General features: G+C 41.1%; 2 protein-coding genes across 5 annotated transcripts in view; one reads left to right on the top strand and one right to left on the bottom strand.

Moving 5' to 3' along the window:
* The first annotated feature begins 49 nt into the window (after positions 1 to 49).
* Positions 50 to 22,861, top strand: part of ART3 (ADP-ribosyltransferase 3 (inactive)) — a 108,174-nt gene continuing 85,362 nt past the window's right edge. For 2 of the 4 annotated variants that reach the window (XM_081158332.1, XM_081158336.1), the window contains exons 1-2: positions 50 to 305; positions 4,302 to 4,400. In XM_081158332.1, the coding sequence (XP_081014458.1) occupies positions 4,344 to 4,400 (57 nt within the window). In that variant the 5' untranslated portion in view covers positions 50 to 305; positions 4,302 to 4,343. The remainder of the gene's footprint in view (positions 306 to 4,301; positions 4,401 to 22,861) is intronic. The other 2 variants (XM_081158341.1, XM_081158335.1) reach the window with 1 other exon arrangement.
* Positions 11,342 to 17,391, bottom strand: CXCL9 (C-X-C motif chemokine ligand 9). Its single transcript, XM_081158452.1, has 4 exons — positions 17,246 to 17,391; positions 16,028 to 16,154; positions 14,283 to 14,367; positions 11,342 to 13,543 (listed from the first exon to the last, which is right to left on the bottom strand). Exons 1-4 carry the CDS (start codon positions 17,307 to 17,309, stop codon positions 13,439 to 13,441), a joined length of 381 nt encoding a protein of 126 aa, XP_081014578.1. The 5' UTR covers positions 17,310 to 17,391; the 3' UTR covers positions 11,342 to 13,438.

A 22,861-nucleotide genomic window follows, 5' to 3' on the forward strand; every position in this document is an offset into this window, starting at 1 on the left:
CCGTAATGCTCGGTGGCGGCTTTTACGACGTTTTTACGCCTCGGCCGACGGCCGCGGCTCTCGGTGGTTTCCCAGACGCCCTGAAACGCCGAGGCGGTTTCCACACACGTCCGTTTATTTCGCCATCCCCACGCGCTCTTTTGAAACAGATGAGGATTACTAGTCTGCTTGGTTTTTACAATCCCACAGCCTGAAGTTAGAAGCTAACGATATCCCCGGGGAGTGGCGGGCACGCTCCTGGCTTAAGGAGCCGTGGGAGGCGTACACTGGGGAGGCTTCTGCTGGGTTTAACCGCCGTGACCCAGGTAAGGGGAGGGCTGCGGACTGGACGAAAAGTGTAGTGTTTGGTTTAAAGTGCAGATTAACTTGTACTTGAATGTCAGTCACTATGATACATTTGTGAGTACTCTCCGGCCAGAATTTTACATTTAGATGCTGGCAATCCGGAGAGAATACGTTCATGCAGCCTCAGTGCAAAAATAAACACGTGGTGAATGCGTGCGTGAGGTAGGGTGCTGGTGACGCGAAATACGCTTGACCCACCCGCCCCGTGCCGGGCACTTGGCGGGACTAACTCCTTTAGTCCCCAGGACAGCCGTCCAAAGTAGGTATTGGAATTATCCGCACTTGACAGGCGAGGAAACAGCCCCCGACCCGTGGCCGCCCAAAGTCAGCTGGCGAGGCAGCTGGGGTTTCAGCCCAGGCCCCTTGATGGTAACAGGGAGGAAAGGAGAGAGGGGCCTGGCAGCTGGCAGCTGGCCACTCAGTTGGTATTAGTGCGTGCACAGGGGTGTTCCCCTGCTTGAAATAAGCAATTTCTCAGAACACCAGCTTCAGGCAAGGTCATCTGTAACCCAGCCAAAAACAAGACGACTCTAGTCACATCTGAGCGCACACAAAATCAGGAATGCTGTGCGAGCCACCATCCGTTTTTCAGCTGCATTTTGGAAAATGACTTCTATTTATTAATCATTGAATCAAGTACTTGTGTAGTTATTAAGAAATGTAAGCAATAATATTTAAAAACATTCATAAATACAATTAAAAAAAATGGTTCAGTTGTGTTCGTGAGGGAAAAAAGCATTCTCAAAGCAAAATATGTTGAAATTCTTTAATATAATTCCTGTCAAAATCATAAGCTTATGTGCTGTGAATATTCATCGGGAGCTACCAAAATGTGACTTGTGAATAAAACACTCAGGCTATGTTACAGGCTTTTATTCACAATCAATATGTCAGGTAGGTGCTAGGATACAAAAATAAATAAGGCGTGGGCATTTGCCCTCAAGAAACTCACAGATTAATAAGGGAAACAACTAGATTAACTCATTTAAAGTGAATAAAAGGGTTCTTACAATAGATCAGTGGAAACAATAGAGAGGACAAACCAGCTTAGAAGAATCAGAATGTTTCAAAGTTTTTGGTAGTATCTGATTGAAATCCTGAAAGATGAGGACTTGTTCTGCAGGAGGGAAAGAAAGACTCTCTAAATAAAGAAAATAGCCTGTATAAAGGCACAAAGGCTCGGAAGTCTAGTGGATTTAAGGAATGGCCAGAAGTTCGGTGTTACTGAAGGTTGGAAGGGGAGCGTACAGCAGAAATGGAGATAAGGAGAGTGAGTTGGGATAAAAGCCTTTACATGCTAGTCTAAGGAGGGCATTTATGTCAGCTCATTTTACCCCAAAACACCATGAAGGCGGGGGTTTGTTTTATACATAGATGAAAAAATTAAGGCTGAGAGTGGCTAACTGAATACTGTCCGCCACCCATGTCCATGGGTTCCTTATCCTTGGATTCAACCAACCAAAGATGGAAAATATTTGAAAAAAATGTTGTGGTGGTGTTGACATGTTCTACATAGCTAATTACAAGTGATGGTTGCATCTGTAGTAAACATGGACAGACTTTTCTTGTCATCATTTCCTAAGCAATATGGTATAACAACAATTTACACTATTAGTTATTGTGAATACTAAAGAGGTGATTTAAAGTATATAGGCGGATCTGTGTCGGTTATATGTAAATACTATGCCGTTTTACATAAGGGATTGGAGCACCTATGGATTTTGGTATCTGCAGGAGGTCCTGTAACCGATCCTCTACATATACTGAGGACAGCTGTATGTATTTAGAGTGATTTACTTCAGATGCATTTTTTAAATGGTAAATAATGGCTATATTATGTGTAATGTGATGTGCATATGTTTAATATATATTAGCCAGATTGACACCATATTCATTTCTATATTTAGTCTTGATTTGGCAAAGGAAATTTCCATCTTTTTCTGATCCACAAATTGTTTTTAACCTGAAGTTATTCTAGAAGAGAAAATATCCTTTATACCTTTGCAAAGGAGACCCTATTATAATTATAAAGTGGATCATAATATCTGAACTCAAATGGATTAAAAATGTCTTTATTGAAGGAGCCTAGACTAGGGGCCTTGAGTGTTGTCTGTCATTCTGCACTAGATTATGAGTTTAATGAGGATTTTGTCTTGCTCACTGCCCTATCCACATTTGGAGCAACGCATGGCAAATAGTAGGTAATCAGTTAATATCTGTCAAATGAATGAATGAACCACCTCTAGTCTCTTCCAATCCTTCAATAGCGTGACTTGTTTGTGGAGAGCAGCTGAACCTGGAGGCTGGCCGGGACTCGGGCAGGAGCAAGGCTGTGCCCTGAAGACCCTGAGGGACCTTGTCCGGGGCAGAGGCAGAGCCGTGCTAGATACAGGTTCCCCCGTCCATTGTGTAGGCTGACATGCTGGCTTGAGCAGAGCTATGCTTGCGTGCAACATGTCCTGCCAAAGGCTAGGACATGTGATCAGCCAAAAAACAGTCGGGTGCCAGCTTCCATGTACAGTGGGTGCAGCGTATAACAACAGAAAATCCCCAAGATGTTGTTCTGGGCGCAGCAAAGCAGTATGTTCTGAGAAAGCTTGCCAAGGGATTGTGTTTGTCCCTTTCAGCTACCTGCAGTTTCCTTGAAGAATTGTTACCTTGATGTGTATAATAAAGACGCTGATCTTACTTGGGGTCACTGTCTCTCCATCCAAGGGCAGTGTCCCACCCGGCCCCAGCTTTAACTGTCTTCTAGGTCTCTGTGTATTTCTTAATCTCCCGTCGCTCTCTCTCAGGATCCCCCACTTCCCCACGAGGGTCGTGGCACTTATTAAAGTAAGAAATTAAAACATCTGAGACATCCACAGTTGAAATCTCAAAATCAGTAGGTAACTAATATGTGAATCCTAGTTATTGTCGCTCTCACTAGAAACCAATGATATTGACTATGTTCAGAAAAGTCCGGCAAGTGTATATTTCTAGTAAAAATATATTGTTTTTAAAAACTTAGTGTAGCCACTAGAGGGAGCCCGTGCTTTTCTTTTTAACAAGAAAATGATAGCTTTTTGCAAAATGACCACATACCAGAAGAAATCTTAGTTCTTTTGAAGGCTAGTTTAATTTCTTACTGTTCTTTCTTCTTGCCCCCCTCTCCCTGCCCCCCCTCCAGCTTCATGTGAGTTTTGCCCCCAGTTCCTTCTATCCTTTCCTCTCTGCGGACAGTGAGAGTTACTGGGTCTGCCTTTAGACAAATCTGTCAACTCCAAGCTCAACAGGGACTAGTTCCATCATCTTTCTTTGATTTTTTTCCCTCTTAAACCATCATAGCCAAGTTCTTAAAGTCAACATGTCTCTCAAGAACCATTTAATGGTTTTATTTTCTGTATCTTTACACTTAAAACCTCAAAGCATGGTAACGTCTTGGTTGGCTGTGAAAGGTCTTTAATCATTTTGTGAATGGAGAGGGGACAACTAGCTCCTTTGGTGATAGACTGCCACACCGGATGTCATTATTTAACCTCACGAATGGATGGCAGGAACAGCTTGCCCTTATTCTTTTGCCAAATTTCTTGGGCGTGTGGGATGAACCTGGTGCCTCTCACTGCTTTGTTCTGTATGATCTGCTGTTACTACAGGATTAATTTAGACTATGTAAAGACTATTAATGTGATTGAGTTTGGGTGTTCCTGATTTTCACTGTTACGGGAACTCTATAGGAAAATTACCATCCTGGGACCCAAGATCTTCTAATACCATCGTATAATTTTTCTGTCTCATGGGAAGTGTAGTAGGTTATGGCTAGCGTTTTAAATTTTATTTCTAAGACAGGTATGTGAGGATTTGTTGGTCCCTTTTCAGAAGACAAGTTACAACGTGGGAGAGAACGGGTAATGTGTATAAATTCCCTATTTCTTTCTTTGCTTACAAATCATGCTTGCTTGCTTTTGTATTTCTAGAAATTATTATGAAGAAACTGGTTCCTCTGTAACCCAAATGATATGAAAGTTGTGGTGAGAGGTCCTCAAGAATTCTATTTACTTCAGGAAATAAAAGTGGTGAGAACAACCCCCCCCCCCCCCCCCCGTCCCCCTGGAATGTGCTCCTGGTTATACTCTCCTCCCGGATTTCATTACAAAAGGAACAGCATCCCCTCTGTTGTCTGCCCCCAACCTTCGAGACCCACAGGGGTAACTGGACAATTAGAGAAACTTACCTTCAAGGAGAGGGATGGAGCAATGTGGGAACTACCTGGACATTATGTGGCATTACATTTGATAGAAAATAAAGAATGAAATCCATTTGGAGTCTTCTGATTTCCTTCTCATTGTTAATGAAATAACTTAAGCCCAGAGAAGAGCCCTTTTCATATTCTGGCAGTCCTAAACTAGTTACACATGGAAGTTATTTTAAAATATGAATATATTTAAAGGAGTACAGGGAGCATTGCTATAAAAGGTGGCCAAGTTAAGCCGTCGGGTATCTATTAAGCAAAAACTGTGGTATACCGAACAGACCATGAAAGGGGATAATGTTTCTGGGGAAACCTTAGAGAAACCTTAGAGATCATAGTCTCTCATTCTTCAGTTTTCAGATGAGAAACTGCTGCTCAGAGAGGTCATAAGACTGGTTAAGGCTACTCAGCCGGTGAGTGGCAGGACCAGAAACATACTCCAGTCTCTTGATTTCCAGGCTCCTGGTTGTATGCCCATCTCTAAGGCTTCTCCCAGTGTTAAAAGTCTGTGTTTGAGGCAATATGAGGTAATAATAAAAATAATAGCAGCTAACACTTATTGCTCAAAATAAAAATTATGTTGTAAGTAATCTGTGTCATTTAGGTTCTCTGGGAAGTAGTCACTGAGACAATCGGATGTTCAAGAAGTTTATTGGAGGAAGCCCTTATGAAAATAAAAGTGAGGAAAAGCAGAATTGGACAAAGACTGCCCCAGACTGGGATGGAGGTCTGAGAAAATCTTAGTGAACCCAAGGGGGAGCACCTGATTAAAGATTGCCCATCAGAGGAGTCCTGTATTGGGCAGAAATGATCAGTCCCTAGTATCCCTTCTATACTTAGTCATTGGCTGGAGATTGCTTGAACCTGGCCTCTGCTTGAAACCTGAGGTGAGTCTCTTCTCTGTGAGTCAGCTAGAGGGTGTCAGCCGATTGCCCTCCTCGTGGCTGAACAGCAAGTGCTTTGTTGAAGGGTGATCCAAGCAGCACACCTCCATGGCTGCCACATAGCCCAGGTGGCCCCAAAGTTTTCTAGCTTTCTGGAGTTACCTTCAATATCCAAATAAAGAGACTTAAGTCTCTATTCCACCAGTAATGAGAAATCCAAACTTTTCCCAATATTTCCAGAGTCTCAGGAAGGCTGATATTGAAAACTGAATGTTACACAGCAGTGTAAAGCTGGTTGTCCCACCACAGGATGTTTCTCACTGGTCGTGTGCCTTTACTCCAGGCTGCTATCATTTTTACAGTCCCCACCTGTGTTCATCCGCTGCCGCCTCTTTTTGCTGTTCCAGGATCCCCAACATACTCCCTGGCTGCCGGAGATCATTCCTGTTATCATACAGAGAAATCGAACTCATTTTTGCTTTAAGTTGCATTCCATGAAAACTCCTAGCCAGTCTGACCCTAATCAAAGGCCTCAAACAAGAGACACCCACCCTGGCCCTGGCCCGATCGTTCAGTTGGTTAGAGCATCATCCCAATACACCAAGGTGTGGGCTCCTCCTTTGGTCAGTTGAGGTTGTGGGTTTGATCCCTGGTCAGGGGCACACAAGAGTCAACCAAGGAATGCATAAATAAGTGGAACAACAAATAGATGTTTCTCTCTCTCTCTCCTTTCCTCTGCCTCTCTCTAAAATAAAATAAAAATTTAAAAAGAGACATCTACCCTGAGGTAAATTCTGCTGCTTTTAATATTGTAGAAGTGATTGCTGGCATTTCTCTTTTTAAGTGACAATGTATTTTTTTCTCTGTGTTATATGGTTTACTCTGACATTTCTCCCACACTTACTGATTTTGATGTTTAGTTGCTCCTGGAGGAAGTTCAGGTTGTCTACTCCAATGGTTAAGGAAAGCTGATGGGAGGTGGCTGGGTCTACTTGGTCCTACACTCCACGCAGAGGCAGAGGCCAAGGCCTCGCGTTACCTGGAGATGGAGATACCAGCAACTCTTTCCTTTTTTTTTTTTTTTAAAGAGCTGCGGGGAAGAGTAGGGGGTCAGGAAAGGCTCAGGGTGTACTCCAGAGAGGGAGAGCGCTTTCCTTTTTTTAAAAATGAATTTAAAAAAAATTCCTCTCTCTGATTGCAGAGAGAGGAAGGGAGAAAGAGAAACATTGATGTGAGATAGAAACATGGATCGGTTGCCTCCTGTACACGTCCTGGCTGGGGGCTGAACTTGGAACCCAAGTATGCGCCCTGACCAGGAATCAAACCCGTAACATTTTGGTGTGTGGGATGACACTCCAATCAACTGAGCCACACTGGCTGGGGCAAGTGCTTTTCTTTTTTAAAAAACATTGTTTATGAAAACAGTCAACTTGAAACAGTATAATGAAGAACTATATTTAAAGAATGAGATTTCTTTATTTGTATAGCAAACTTTTTTTAAAAATATGTTTTTTAAATTGATTTCAGAGAGTGGAAGGGAGAGAGAGAGAAACATCAATGATGAGTCATTGATCCGATGCCTCCTGCACACCCCCTGCTGGGGATCGAGCCTGCAACCCAGGCATGTGCCCTGACCGGGAATTGAACTGCGATCTCCTGGATCCTAGGTCGATGCTCAGCCGCTGAGCCACGTGGGCCGGGCTGTATAGCAGACTTTTAAAGAAAGCAAATAGTTATGTACAATTGAACATCTTTCCCTCTAATCTTTTACCAATTTACCCCAGTTCATAATCTTATTCATAGACTTCAATTTGAGTGCCCCTTTGAGATTTATGAACTTCCCTAAAATGTCGGGTCAAAAACCTTCCTTTGAACTTTCAACTAACTTGTGGCCAAAATGCCTCTGGTTGTTCTGGCTGGTGGCTTGGTTGGAATGCCGTCCCATACACCAAAAGGGTGTAGGTTCTGTTCCTGGTCAGGGCACATACCTGGGTTTCGGGTTTGACCCCTGGTCTTGGTGCTTACAGGAGGCAACTGACAGATGTTTATTTCCCCCTCCCTCCTTCCCCCTCTCTAAAATCACTAAACACATCCTTGGGTGAGGATTTTAAAAAGTGCCTCAGGTGATCTTTTCAACTAGGAGATTATTAACTCCTTATCAGCATTGGAAGGCAGCCCGGTTATATTTCTCAATTTCATCTTGTCTCTAGACAGGCCCAAAAGGAAAGTGATGGTACATGAAAGCACCTGCGGTTGCAGTCTCTCTCTTTATATTTCTTTCTAATAAGAAAGCAAATTTCCATTTCCCAGAAAGGGTCAAGAAATACCTTTCTCCTATTTAACTGATCGAGATAACACTGGCATTTAAAATCAAAAGTACAGTTTACAGATTAAATAGTTTTACTGATTTCTTTACCAATTGCTCTCTATATAAACTTTGTTTAGATACAAACTGCTTTCTGGTATAGCAAAATAATTTAAATTTTATATCAGAGAACAAGTCTTAATACAATCACTTTATGGAAGGGAAGTCACAGGCAGAGGATTTCAGTGTGACCAGGAGCATTCTGGGACAGAGTCATGAAAAAGCAGGACTTGAATCATGTGTAGGCGAGGGTCAGATAGATTGGGGGGCTGTAGAGGGGAGCAGATGAATAAAAGCATGAGCACAGCTGAGGGCAAAGTGAACATAGTTAGGTTTGGATGACCACGGTAAGAGTAGTTCAGACTGATTTGGAAAAGGTCTGGAAAAATATTTAGGGTGAAGCATGTATCAGTCAACTAAAAATATATAGGCCTGGCCAGGCGTGGCTCAACAGCTGAGCATCGACCTAGGATCCAGGTGATCGCGGTTCAATTCCCGGTCAGGGCACATGCCTGGGTTGTGAGCTCGATCCCCAGTTGGGGGTGTGCAGGAGGCAGCCGATCAGTGACTCTCTCATCATTGTTTCTATATCTCTCTCTCCCTCTCCTTTCCTCTCTCTGAGATCAATAAAGATACATTATATATATATTTATATTGCTTCTTGCCAGGTACTGCTCTAGGCAGTGGTGACAAGGACAATGTTTTCTGCAGTGAAGAAACTTAATGTTTATAACGATGTAAATATTTTAAAAAGACAATTTCAGAATCATTGATTCATCTGATTATGATAAAAGGGAATGAAACAGACTAAAGCCACAAGATTTTTAAAAATTGTGTGCCCTTTCAGGCAAAATTATCATAGGCATCCCCTGCATGTATGTTTATTCTTTTGTTAGTTTAATTTTCATTATTAGTATTACCTTTCATATGGCTTTCTTAGTAGGAATCTTTAAAACCGCTTGCCTGTTTCATAAAGTTTAGTTTAGTTAGCAATCTGTCTTATAATCTTCATAATCCTGGTTTTAGTTTAGAATTAGCCGAAGAGGACTGTGCCACAGTAGTGGCAACCCATTGTCGCAATGGGCAGAAAGTGACTGCCTGAATGAGGGCACATGCCAGTCCCTCCCAGTTGTGGAATTCTCAGTTTTCTGCAGGGAATCAGCCTGTGACAGACCACGGCCAGACAAATGCATTAACTGAAGATGCCAGTATCAAGTGCGGGGTTCAGAGCTACAGTAATCTTCAGTTCTTTTTTATTTGTTAGAATGTCAGCTATATTATGTTCAAATATATGTTTTAATGAATGTTATATTCTCACTTCATCCACCCCATAGGGAGCATCCCCCCACTTTGGAAAGCACTGCACTAAGAGGGCCTGGGAGAGGACTGCCATTTCACTAAGGGTGATAAGGAAGGAGACTGTGAGGTGACATCTAAGCTGAAACTCAAATGATGAGGTGGGAATAGCCATGCAAAGGAGAGGATTTCAGGCTCCGGTATCAGTTAGGGAAGCAGAGCCACTCTGAGCATTATGGAAGTAAAGGACTTACTGCAGGAATCAGAACTTACACAGATGAGGGAGGATCTCAAGAAGGGAACGTCTGGGAGGACAGCCAAGGGATTGGAGAAAGATTCGCTGACGAAGCCATCAGAAGCACTGGTACAGTTGGGACACGTAAGAGCTCACAAGAAAAATCCAAGAAGCCAAGCCTGTCCAACTGCCAAACAGGGATTGCTAGGGGCCTGTGGGAAGCTGTTGCTTCTGTGTAACTACAGTTTCTGTGGGTAAACTTCCAAGATCTGGTGGAGGGCCTGGGACCATTGTTGGTCATGAGGCCAACAGCCATGAAAACAAGGTGAATGCGGACAAGAGTAAGGGTAAGCTGGGACCCATGGATACGAAGGTGTCTGTCATTTTACCTAATCAAGAGTAATGGCCACTCCTACATTTCTTTTATAAATCTCACACAGGGAAGGGGATTCTTGGAAGCACAGTTCCCAGCTTAACCAAGCTGATATGGCACAACCCAGTACAACAGGGAACAGCGTACACAAAGGCCCTGAGAAGGAAATGAACTCAGTGTGCTTGACAGAAAGAAGGGGAGGCTGGGGCTCAATAAATGAGGGGAGAATAGAGGGAGTGTGGTCAGAGAGCAGACAGAGCTTAACTCACATATGGCTTGGTAGACTGTGGTATGATTGACTTAACTCTAAATTACTGGATTTTAAGCAAGGTGGTGGTATTCTGTGAGTTATCCTTCGAGAGGATCATTCTGGCTGTCATGAAGGAAAGGAGGGAAGGTTAAATTAGAAGGGAAGGGGCAACAGGAAAAATAGGAGGCTATTATGGTAGCCTAGAGACAATGATGGCCTGCACTTTGAGTATAAACATACAGATAAGAAACACTGGTCAGTCAGGCGTTTAATCTCACTCCTCCAACAAACTTTTTCAGTCCTGGAAACATTTCTCTGTGTATGATGTGGAACACCCTTCGTTGCAAGGAAGGGACACAGAGGTAAGAGAAGGGTGGAAATGACAAGAAGCACTTTCTCTGCACCAAGATCTATGCTGGGCCTTTTCCTCAGAACAATCCTGAATGAGGAAACTGGTGCACAAGGAGGTTAAATAGTATAAGTGAACCAAGGTCACACAACTAATAAGTGGTGGGCTTTTGACCTTAACCCAGATATCTCAGAATCTAGAATCCTGCTGTCTTTCAGGTTAAGGCCCTTGTGGTTAGTCATGTCCACAATCAGCAGCTGCTACCTGCCCAAATGCCACACCTGTCTGGCCTCCCAAGTGTACCTCAAATGTACCAGGCTGATATTCTTTTATTTTTTTATTTTTAATATGTTTTTATTGATTTCAGAGAGAAGAAGGAAGAGGGAGAGACAGAAAGAGCAATGATGAGAGAGAGTCATTGATCGGCTGCCTCTCATTAAGAATCAAGCCCGCAACCTGAGCATGTGCCCTGACCAGGAATCAAACCGTGACCTCCCAGTTCATAGGCTGATGCTCAACCACTGCACCATGCTGGCCAGGCCAGGCTGATATTCTTTGTCCACTCTCAACCTTCTTAGAGTCCACACTGCGTAATATCTCCAGCCCAAATTTTCTGTCTCTTAACTTATCTTATGCCTAGATCTCTACCATAACCACTATGGCGTTATATTTTAAAAATACATACTTTCAGAACATAGAAAAGAGGACATTTTTGTTTGTTTCCTGGGTGTATATCTCATTGGAATAGAATTATCCTTCAGGATTAAGAAATAAATTTCATTTCACATAACTTTTATAAGTCAAAGTTGTTATAAGGCATTGTTGTCAAATTTTCCATAGAAGTTTTTTTTTCCTGTCTCCAAAGAGCCCTTTAAAGGGCTCCCATGGCTTTATCTCAATTACACCTTATCTGAGATGAAAGCAAATGAGTAAAGACATGTGAGAATTATTGTTAAGCCTGCATAGTTGAGGTATATGTTCAAGATACTAAAAAAAAAATCAAGATTTGTTTTCTGATTAATGGTCCATTTATTGATACCACTGTCATTTAACAATGAAACTATTTCAGAGTACAAGGTATATATGCCAATACTGCTTTGAAGTTAATTATTCACTTAGAGAGTATACATGTATATATGAATGATGGTTATCATGCACATGTCATAACATATGGTTTCTGGTTATTAGTTAGTCTACTTTACCTATGAGATGCATGACAACTGGGTCCCAGACTCTCAAATTAGGGAACATTTAGATTTTTCAGAAAAGTTACATGGAAGGAGCTAGAGTTTTGTGATTAGATAGGATGCTGTTGGGTGAGATCACCACTGCACAGCACTGAAAAATCATCTGTGGTGTAAAGAGTAACAAAATTTGGGCGTTATATGTTTAAATTCTGGCCAAAGACATCCTGTCTTACATAGTTTACCGAATCTCCTCTTTAAGAGAGTTTCTAAGCCCTGCAGAGGGTAAGTGAGCACCTACCAGCCATGTCTCCACTAACATGATTTGCTGCTCCCTCTAGCTGTTGGTATCTTAATACCTCCTTTCTTCATAAGACCTGGTGAGGTAATCAATAATCACAGTACTGTACAAACTCTGAAAAAAGTTTAATGACATTTAATGACAATGACATTCATATTTACCTAAAATGAGTTTTCAAAAGGATGTTGGTGGCTTTCTTGTCATATCATAGAAAACTGAGGCTTGTCAGGAATGGTACTGAAGGAGTTTTTGTATGGGGTGGGGAAAGTTTGGACACTGGTTGGTTTCCAAAGCACCTTGTAAGATTACCACTGTAAGATTCTGTGATTCTAGGCACCCTGTGTATTTTATAAAAACAGCTCAGAATATCCATAAATGTTTAAACATTTCCTTCTTATCCACTCAAGAGGCCAAGTTAACATCCTGTCATAAGACAAGGATGTTGTATCACCCCAGATGCCTGTAGGGACAATGGTCGGAAGGTATGAGGTCACCAGGGGTTACGCAATATTGAGTAGCCAATAGGTAGCCAGCTCCTGGTCTGAAGAGATGGCCTGGTTTCCCTTCTACCTGTAACAACTGCAATTAAGAAATTATTCAAAACCTAGTTCCACAGTATATGAGACACAGTGGTAGATTCAGGGAAATAAACTGTGGCCCTTGCCCTTAAGACGCTGGAGAGAGAACACAAAAAATAATTAGGAAATAATGAAGTGCTCACCTGTGCAATGTGGACACAAGTGAAATACGAGTGTTAAGCTAATCCAAGTGTCCAGAAGGTTTTATTTAAGAGGTAAGATTGAACTGAATCTTGAAGCCTGGGTCAAGTGAAGGTGAGTGGGAGAAGAAGGTATTCCTGTGGGGTGTCGGGGAAGTAATGAGAAAAGAGTAGATCCAGGTCAGCAAGATCATGGCCTACGAAGCACTGAACTGTGGTAGGACAGGGAGGAACTGGCTTGACGGAAGCAAAGGGGAACAGTAGAAATAAAGTGCTCAGCCTGGCAAGGCAAGATTGGGTCGCATGGCCTCAAAAGTGAGAGAGAAGGTTCTGAAAGCTATGTGCTAGTGTTCTCCTGTGGTGGTCCCCATGAACAACCAGCATTTCCCTCTCAGATACATTGCATGTGAGGCCTATAGGCGGATTCAAATACAGATGCTGATGGCCACGGCCGTTTGGTGAGGTCCAGCTCAATTCCAAACTGCTTGGCTTACCAGCAAGCCAACCAGCTGGGGCATGCTGACGTGTGACTCAGAACACTCCCCGGAAACTGCAGGTTGTGGTCTTGGAAGCCTAGGGCTGCTCTCCCCGGCAGCTGTTGTGTGTGAGATGTGATTGTGTGGGCATTTGTCCACATGTGGGTGTCACTAACAGCGTGCTCTTAAGTATAATGAAATTCAGCTGGCTATAGGCGGAAGACTAAAGACAACTGTAGCCTCTAACAATTTGTAACGTTTGGACTTTAAAAGCCACTTTCTGGCTTTAATTACAATTTTATAATGATGCTGTATAATTTCTAGTTAGATCAACAAGCTTATAGATTAAGGCGCCATCCCCTATTGGAATTATTTCAGTATCATTAAAATGAACCTTTTAAACACAAAATACTTGTGGGTAAAGTTGTTGCTTATGCAGTCTTCTTTTGATGAGGACGTTGAGGTGGTTTAACTTTTAGAAGTTTCTGCTTTTTTGATATTTTTCTTCCTTTCTTCTGTTTTTTCTTTTGGCTGACCTGCAAGGAGAGGTGGAGAGGGGCAATGTTTCTTTATCTTCCCATTTTTCCTCTCTCATATTACATCTGAACTTTCCAGACTGAGGCCCTTCTTCACCCTCAAAACCGGTTTCAAGTTGCTTTGCTCTCAGAGGGGCTCCTTTTGATTCTCTCTACTTCACCCACTTCGAGGAGGGGGCAACAGCCTTCTAATTGGTCTCGTCCATTCTCCTGGCTTATTTCTACCCTCACTCCAACCCTGCTTACGGCCTAACTGTCCCAGGTGCAACCTTCTGAGGTTGGTACTATTATCATCTACTTTTTACCTCTGGGGAGGCTGAGGCTCGGAGAGGGTGACTTGCCCGAAGTTGCACAGCTAGTATGTGACAGAACCACTAGTCTGTCAGACTCTGGAAGCCACACTCCCGGCTACAAATGCTGTGGCCCTCTTCAAACATAACTCCTTAGCATGTCACACGGGAGCCTTCCCACTCTGTCCCGGTCTACTTTTTGACCTCAGTCCCTTAATTCCCTCCATACAAACTCCACACACATTACTTGAGGCTCCCTGAACATGGCAAGCTCTCAAGAGTCTACTCTTTTTCCACAATGTCCTTGCCCTCCTGGTGAACTACTTATCCTTCAAAATAGCAGCACAATAATATTTGAAAAATGTACCTTTAAAGGAACTACACAGATTCTTTGTCTTCCAAAGTTAATTTCTAAGAGAAAGAAAATTTTGTTCCTTCTTTTCACCAACCTGTTTCTCCCACTCTTGAATCAATTTCTTCACCTTGGTTGAATCTGGATTTAGACATATTTGATCCCCGCTCCTCAATGTAGCGCTGTCAAGGAAATAGCAACATGGTTTTAACTTTTAATAATTTAAATGCTTCCTCTTATCCTCAGAATTCAATTTCCCAATTACAGTGTACTTGTGTCATCACTCTAAGCATCTGAGGCTTCCAGTCTTTCTCCTGCCTTTCCATTTTCTAAATGAGTGAGCGGACTTAGGTAAATTTCTAGGATAGCATATAACCATAAATTTTAAAAATCCAACAGGTATATGCAATGGGAGAAATTTGTATAAAGGTGATATTGGTTATTTTATTCTGGAAATAGCTATTTAAGCTTAATGGAAGAAGCACATAGAAAAGCTATCAATATACCTACTTTTTTCCAGAAACAATGAAAATCAGCATGAATTTTGCCAAATTTTCTAATGAAACTACTTAAAACATAATGAAATGTTATCCTAAAATGAAGGAGGTCCACAAAAGAAAGAGGGGAACATCTATAATACTTTCAATAATAAAAATTTTTTAAAAAATCAATAGACTGGTTGAATTTTTAAAAAATTACTTATAGCAGACTCTCCAGAAATAATTCAAAGATTTTTTCCTTTAATTTCGCAGTATAATCTGAGACTAAGAGTAGCCTTCTACACATCATCCTTGATTTAGACTTTGAAAGACTTAAAGTATGCATATACTTTAATTTAGCAATTCTAATCTCTAGAAAGGTATTAATAGGAAAGAATCTAAAGTACAATATTGCCATAATAATTTGATTTCAATAGCAAAAAATTAGAAATAACCTACATTTAAGCATTGGTCATATAGATTATGGTACATCCACATGATAGAATATAATTTGGCCATTAAAAATGACATTATTAGCCCTGGCCGGTGTTGTTCAGTGGTTACAGCATCAGTCCACAGACCAAAGGGTCACAGGTTCAATTCCTTCGTCAAGGGCACAAACCTAGGTTGCAGGTTCCATCCCTGGCCCCAGTTGGGGCCCGTGCAATCAATGTGTCTCTCTCACATAGATGTTTCTCTCTCTCTTTCTCTCTCTCTCTCTCCTCCCTCCCTCCCTTCACCCCTCCTTTTCATTCTTTCTAAAAACTAAAAAAATAAAAATAAATGGAAAAATATCCTCCAGTGAGGATTCAAAAAATGACATTAGAAAAAAATGATATTACAGAAAATTTACTGATATGAAGAAATGCTCATGATATAGTGTTAATGAAAAAGCAGATTATGAAACAATATGAAGGGTATAATTTTATTTTTGTGTATATATATTGTATTTATACATATATGCATATATACTAGTATTTTGTGTCTATGTATGTACACACAAAGCAAATGAGAGAGATCTGGAAAGCTACATACCAAGAAGTTAACAGTATTTGTCACTGGATGGCAGGATTATAAATAATATTTATTTTAATTTTTTGGGTTATCTGCAGTAAACATTTTCTAAAATCAACACGTATTACTTTTGTAATATGTCACCCTTTGTTCCTAATCTCTACCAGAAATTACTTGGTTTTTTTTGTTTGTTTGTTTTTTAGAAAAGAAAGAAGTAGGCCAGATTTGCAGAGGAACAACAATCTGAATTTTAAGTGTCTGTACCGGCAAGCATTTGAGGTTAATGATCACACTAAATTTAATGTTTCTGCCAACAGGATGCATGTGTGTTGGATGAGATTTTACTTACATGATTTCCGTTTTTTCACAAGAAGGGCTTGGAGAAAACTGTCTAAGGTCCTTTAAGGATTTTAAGTGGATCAGTCCTTGGTTGGTGTTGATGCAGAAACAGCGTCCCTTCTTCATTACTGGGGATCCTAAGGGAAAGAGAATGGATAGCACACACCGGTTTAGGGCGATGTCTCAATTTAGGCGATCCACCAAAATGATACATTTGACTTAATGATGGTTATTACTATCACTTACTGAGTGTCTAATACTCATTACCACAGACTTTGGAGTAGGTATTACCTTCATCTTATAGACAAAGAAGCTCAAGTTCAGAGAAGTTAGGTAAAGAACAAAGTCATTCAGCTTTTACAGGGCAGGTACAGAGCTTGAGTCCCAAGGCACTGCTCTTGATTACCATATTCTACAATCTTAGGAAAAAAGATTTTCACACATTTAATAAACGCCTATTGCAGGCCAGACACATGCATACCTAATTAGTGTGTGCTAGGTGGAACACAGCTTCCTAAGCAATTCCCAAAGCCCTTTATTATATGACCTTACTAGAATGCAGCTGGTGTTGGTTTAGACAGAAAGCTCTACATGTAATAACCAGTTACCACCACCTCCCTTGCTTTTGCTTTTCAACAGTGCTTTAAACTTCTGGAACTTCTTTGAAATACACTATTTTCATTCCTTAATTCTTTCATTCACTCAACATATATTTATTTACTCAGTGCTTACTATATGACATATATTGTGAGGTAGGTAGAAAAGGCATAACTATAAAATCTCCATTTTACAGCCGAGGAAACTGAAGTCCAGAAAAGTTCACTAATCTGCTCAAGGTAACAACAGTAGATCATAAACAGGTTAAAAACAATTTCTGTGATTATTGGACCTTTAATTGGTTAAGCACAGACATACTTATCAAGAAACAATATCAGAGTGACAAAAATAACTTAAGAGACAATCTTTAATCTCATTATCGCCCAGTTCAACAAACATTTATTTAACATTTACAACATGCCAGGAATTCACACCCCAAGACTGAGAAGACATTTTTGACTTGGCAAGTCTAAGATATGAACTTTGGATAATCACATCACTGAGAAGCTTTTATGAGTGACTCATATCACTTCCTGATGTGTGCACTGCAATCACCTCTACTGCGCAAAATCAAGAGGCTTTTACTTTTATCTCTGACTTTACTAGCCTAATACAGCTCTGAACCTCTTACCTTGAACTCCCATCAGAGTCATGAAGATGATACCCAAAAGGAGAGGAACACCACTTTTCTTCATGGCGGTAGAATGGAGTTCTACTGATTTCAAGCCTGAGAAATTCTTTAGAGAACATGTTCTTGGGAACCATATTTATACAGGAAAGCCTTTTTCCTCCTAAATCTGATTGGCTAGTATTCCTGGCTGATCTAGAGAAATTGACCATAAACAGTTGTGCTAGGGGAAATCCTACTCTCAGATCCAAGGGAATTTCTGCATGTTTTATTTCCATTTCACATAAATGGGTGATTTATAGTAAAGGATGTGAAACCAGTATCAGTGGCAGACTCACCCAGTTGCTCACCTGGTGAACAATAGGTTTAATGACTATAATAATATCATACAACAAGAGTTGGAGATGTGGTTTCCAGATGGGAAACATTAAAGTCCAGATATGTAACACACTTTTCAAATTTTGTTACTATTTCTATAATATATGGCTAGATTTATTTTTTCTTAATCTGTGATAAATTAAAAAGCTTCTTAATTTCCTCCAGGACCAGGTCATTTTCTACTGTGATAAACTCACTTTGTTTTTTGTTTTCAGTGGGCTTTTTGGGGTTTTTTTGCCATTGCTTCTACAGTTTATTATTATTTTTAATGGTTAGATTAGTTAGAATAAGGGACCAGTTGAAAACAGACAAATGGGACTATATCAAACCTAAAAACTTCTTTGCTTGCATCAAAGAAAACAATCATCAGAGTGAAAAACAACCTATGGAATGGGAGAAAATAATTGCAAAACATATATCTGATAAGGAGTTAATATCCAGAATATATAAGAAAATCCTACAACACAGCAACAAAAAACAATTTAAAAATGGGAAAAGATCCGAACAGACATTTATCTAAAGAAGATATACAAATGGCCAATAAGCACATGAAAAGATGCTCAACATCATAAACATAAAAGATGGAAATGCAAATCAAAGCCACAATGATATATAATCTCATGTTCATCAGGATACCACTATAAAAAGTAGAAAATAACAACTGTTGGTGAGGATGTGGAGAAGCTGGAACCCTTGTGCACTATTGGTGGGACTATAAAATGGTGCTACCATTATGGGAAAGAATGTGGAGGCTCCTCACAACATCAACAATAGAACTGTATGATCCAGCAATTCCACATCTGGCAATAGGTCCAAAAGAATTCAAAGGCAGCTCTCAGATACTTGCACACCCATGTTCATGGCAGCATTATTCACAACAGCCTAGTTGTAAAGGCGAAGTGACCCAAACGTCCATTGACAATGAATGCATGAAGAACGTGTGCTATGTACATGCAATGGAATTTTAGGCAGCCTTAAAAAAGAAGGAAATCTTGTCCCATGCCACAACATAGATGAACCTCACGGAGATTATGCTAAGTGAAATAGGAAGTCACAAAAGGACAAATATTCATCTGAAGTATCTAAAGTCAAATCTTAGAAACAGAAAGTAGAAGGGTGGTTGCCAAGGGCTGGGGAGAAGTGTGAAGTGAAATTAGTCTTCAGTGGATGTAGACTTTCAGTACTGCAAAATGAAACAGTTCTAGAGATCTGTTGTACAACCTGTGAATATACTTAAGACTACTTAACTGTATACTTAGAAATGGTTAAGATGGTCAATTTCATGTTATGTGTGTTTGGTTTTTTTAACCACAATTAAAAAAAAAAAAAGAGCGAGAGAGTAATGCCCCGGCCGGTGTGGCTCAGTGTGTTGGAGCATGTCCCGTACACCTAAAGGTCGCAGGTTCAGTTCCCAGTCAGGGCACATACCCAGGCTGCAGGTCTGATCCCCTGCAGGGTGCGTGTGGGAGGCAGCCCATGGGTTAATTAAGATAAAAGTGGATTTCTCCTGACAGAGGCAGGTGGATTAAAGTGTATGGCGGTTCTGTGTCACGAGGTCTCCTGGCTCTCTCTCACTGATTCACTGCCATCTCTAGCTTGCTGCCCTCCTGCACATGGCCCAAGGGGGCTTTGCCACCATGTCTGCTTTCCAAGTACAGGGTGGTGGGAAGGCAGAAAAGAGCTTGTCCCTCCTTTTTAGATCCATCCTAGAAGTTGCACTCGTCGCTTTCCATAGCCTCTCATAAGCCAGAACTTATTCACATGGTCACACCTAGCTGCAGGGGAAGTTAAGAAATGTGACCTTTATTCTGGTTGATCCACTAAAACTTGGAGGTTCCATTATTGTAGAACAATGTTTCTCAACCTTTTTTATTAATGCCTCTCCTGAGGTGAATTAAATTTAAATTAACTTAAATTTAAATTAAATTATGCCCTGGCTGGTTGACTCGGTTGGTGGGAGCGTTGTCCCATACACCAAAAAGGTTGTGGGTTTGATTCCCAGTCAGGGTACATACCTAGGTTGCAGGTTCAATCCCTAGTCAGGGCACATATGGGAGGCAACTGACCAATGTTTCTCTCTCACATCAATGTTTCTTTCTCTCTCTCTCCTTCTCTCTCTAAAATCAATACACATATCCTTGGATGAGGGTAAAACATTTTAAATTAAATTGAATTCCTCCCTAAAGAAAATAATTAAACAGTCATGCACTACGTAATGATGTTTTGGTCAACAACAAACTGCATATATGACGGAGGTCCGGTAAGATTTTAATGGAGCTGAAAAATTCCTATATCCTCGTGATGTAGTTGTTGTAATGTGATAGTATAAAGGTTGCAAAAACCAACAAGGCTGTGGTTGGAAGTGAACCCGAGACCCTTTGGTGCGCCGGTCGACGCTCTAAGCACTGGGAAACACGGGCCCGGGCAAGGTGGGTAAACAATTTTACCCTGAGTGTGGGTGAGGATGAGACTGAGGAGCTCTTAGAAGTTTTTCCTGAGGGACTGACATAGAAGGAATTGTTGGGACTGGAACAGGAACACACAGCTGAAGAAGAGGGAAGAGCAAAGGAAACCACTGAAGAAGAAAAATAAGAAACCTCAAGAAAATTCAGTGAAGTGCTTAGCAGAAGCTTTTGTAGACCTTAGCAAGCTCCTTATAAAGTCTGAAAACATGAACCTCAACACCAAAAGGTTTTCATTAATAGAGAGCGAGAAAGGAAAGGGTGTCTAAGCTGCCGCTCCAACTTGATCAGTAACCAAAGGAATACAGTCAATTCCTAACCAAGGCCATCCGAGGGACCAGCCATGTATGCTTTCCAACAGTTCCAATTAAAAAGATAAATGATTATAGAAGGCAGTGCCTATTCTTTCTATAGCCTGATAAAAATGTAGAAATAATTGCTTCCAGACTCCTTCCCATGACTCCCAACTCCAGATGCTTGATGATCCTACCCTGTCTGTACACTGTCTTCACCTGGTAAAAATTAGATCCAGAGGCATATAAGCATGAACAGACTGACAAATCTCAGAGGGAAGGTGGAGGTGGGTGAGTGGGTGGGGAGAGATTAACCAAAGAACTTATATTATCTTAAGTGTTTGGAAGAGAAAAATGAAAGCAATATAATGACTAAATAAAATAAAGCTAAATTACAAACAAACAAGGCCGGGTGTGGCTCAGCCGTTGAGCGTCAGCCTGGGATCCAGGAGATTGCGGTTCAATTTCCAGTCAGGGCACATGCCTGGGTTGCGGGCTCTGTCCCCAGCTGGGGGCGTGCAGGGGGCGATCAATGACTCATCACTGATGTTTCTATCTTTCTCCCTCTCCCTTCTTCTCTCTGAAATCAATAAAGATATATTTTTTAAAAAATAAAAAAATAAAAACAACTGTTCACCCTTGAATGTATGCAGCTAAAACAGCTCGTGTACAGCTCCTTTTCTTTGTCCTGCCTATATAAGCACCCCTCACTTTCCTCAAGTTGGAGCACTGTTCAAAGGTTTCTTGGAACTCTGCTCTTTGGCGTGTCCTCAAATGGGCCCAAATAAAAAAAACTTTTTTTAAATCTACAAAAGTTCAAGTCTCCTTTTTGCTGACAAGAGGAATGTTCATGGTGCAGTATCTGCTTACAAGCAAATTTGTGATGAAAAAAAGAAGCGAACCATATGAACATATTTCTGAAGAGTGACACCTCAAGAGCTTCAGGCAGGCCCTTTAGGAGGAATTCCAGAAAAAGGCATTGTTACCATAGGAGAGGACAGCTCCATGTGTTTTACTGCCCCTGAAGACTCTCCCTTGCAGTGGGACAAGATGTAAAGTTGAAAGACAATGATATTAATAATCCTGACCCTGTGTAGGTCTAGGCTATCGGGTATGTTTGTGTCTTAGTTTTTAAAAAAAAGTTAAAAAAAATTTTTAATGGAAAAAGCTTACAGAATAGGGATATAAAGAAAATATCTTTGTACAGCCGTACAAAGTATTTGTATTTTAATGTGTTATAAAAGAGTCAAAAGTTTAAAAAAATAAAAGGTTTATAAAGTTAGAAAGTTATAGTAAGTCAAGGTTATTATTGAAGAAGTTTAAAAAATAAATTTGGTGTAGTCTAAGTGTACAGTGTTTATAAAGTCTACCGTAGTGTACAGTAATGTTCTAGACCTTTACATTCACTCACCACTCACCCAGAAAAACTTCTAGTCCTGCACACTTCATTCATAAGTGTCCTATAGAGACCTACTATTTTTTATCTTGAATACTCTATTTTTACTGTGCCTTTTCTATGTTTAGATGTGTTTAGACACACAAATACTTACCATTGTGTTATTATAATTGCCTACAGTACTCAGTGTCAGGAACCAGCCTGAAGGACGAACAAACCTGAGTGTGAGTGATGGGAATTAAAGAGACAAAGTTATGGGATCAGGAGGGCTGCCCTCCAATGAGGTGCAGCCTCAAATGGCTTCAATGCCTTTATTAAATAGTGAGTAACAAACAACTGGTAAGGAAGTGAGGGTGATACAAAGCAGTTCTTCCCAGGCTGCATAAACACACTTTCAGCGTAAACATCCTGCCTCCTGCATGAGCTCAGACCTGTGTAACTATGTTCATTTCGGCTCCCCACAGGAACCTGCCGGGAGGGTGGAGTCCCTGGCTCCAGGCCCTCAGGCCACCTGGACCATGTGGAGTCCCTGGCTCCAGGCCCTCAGGTGGCGTGGACCACGTCCAGACACGTCACCAGCTCCCAACAACTCAGTACAGTAACATGCTGTACAAGCTTGTATCCTGGGACAACAGGCTCTACCATAGACAGGCGTACTTCATTTTATTGTGCTTGGCTTTACTGTACTTCACAGGTGTTGCATTTTTTACAAACTGAAGGCAAGCCCCTCACTAGCAAAAAGATTATGACTTGATTGTGTTTGTTACCTGCTTTATTGTGGCCATCTGGAACCAGACCTGCAAGTATCTCCCAGGTACTCCTGTAGCCTAGGTGAACATTAGGCTATACCCTCTAGGTTCGTCTAAGTGCACTATGATGTTCTAACCATGATGAAATTGCCCAATAACACATTTCTCAGAATGTATTCCAGTTGTTAAGCAACATATGACAGTATTAAGAAATACGGTTTTGTTGGGTAGGGTTGAACTTTGGTGTGGCACTGATTATTGTTAATACCCAAGATTTTTTTTTTTTACTCCCCCTAGGAACCAATTTTGTCCCCTTCAGGACAACACTCCCCACCTGCCCA

The sequence above is a fragment of the Miniopterus schreibersii genome (genome assembly GCF_964146895.1).
Source record: "Miniopterus schreibersii genome assembly, chromosome: 1".
Classification (NCBI taxonomy): domain Eukaryota; kingdom Metazoa; phylum Chordata; class Mammalia; order Chiroptera; family Miniopteridae; genus Miniopterus; species Miniopterus schreibersii.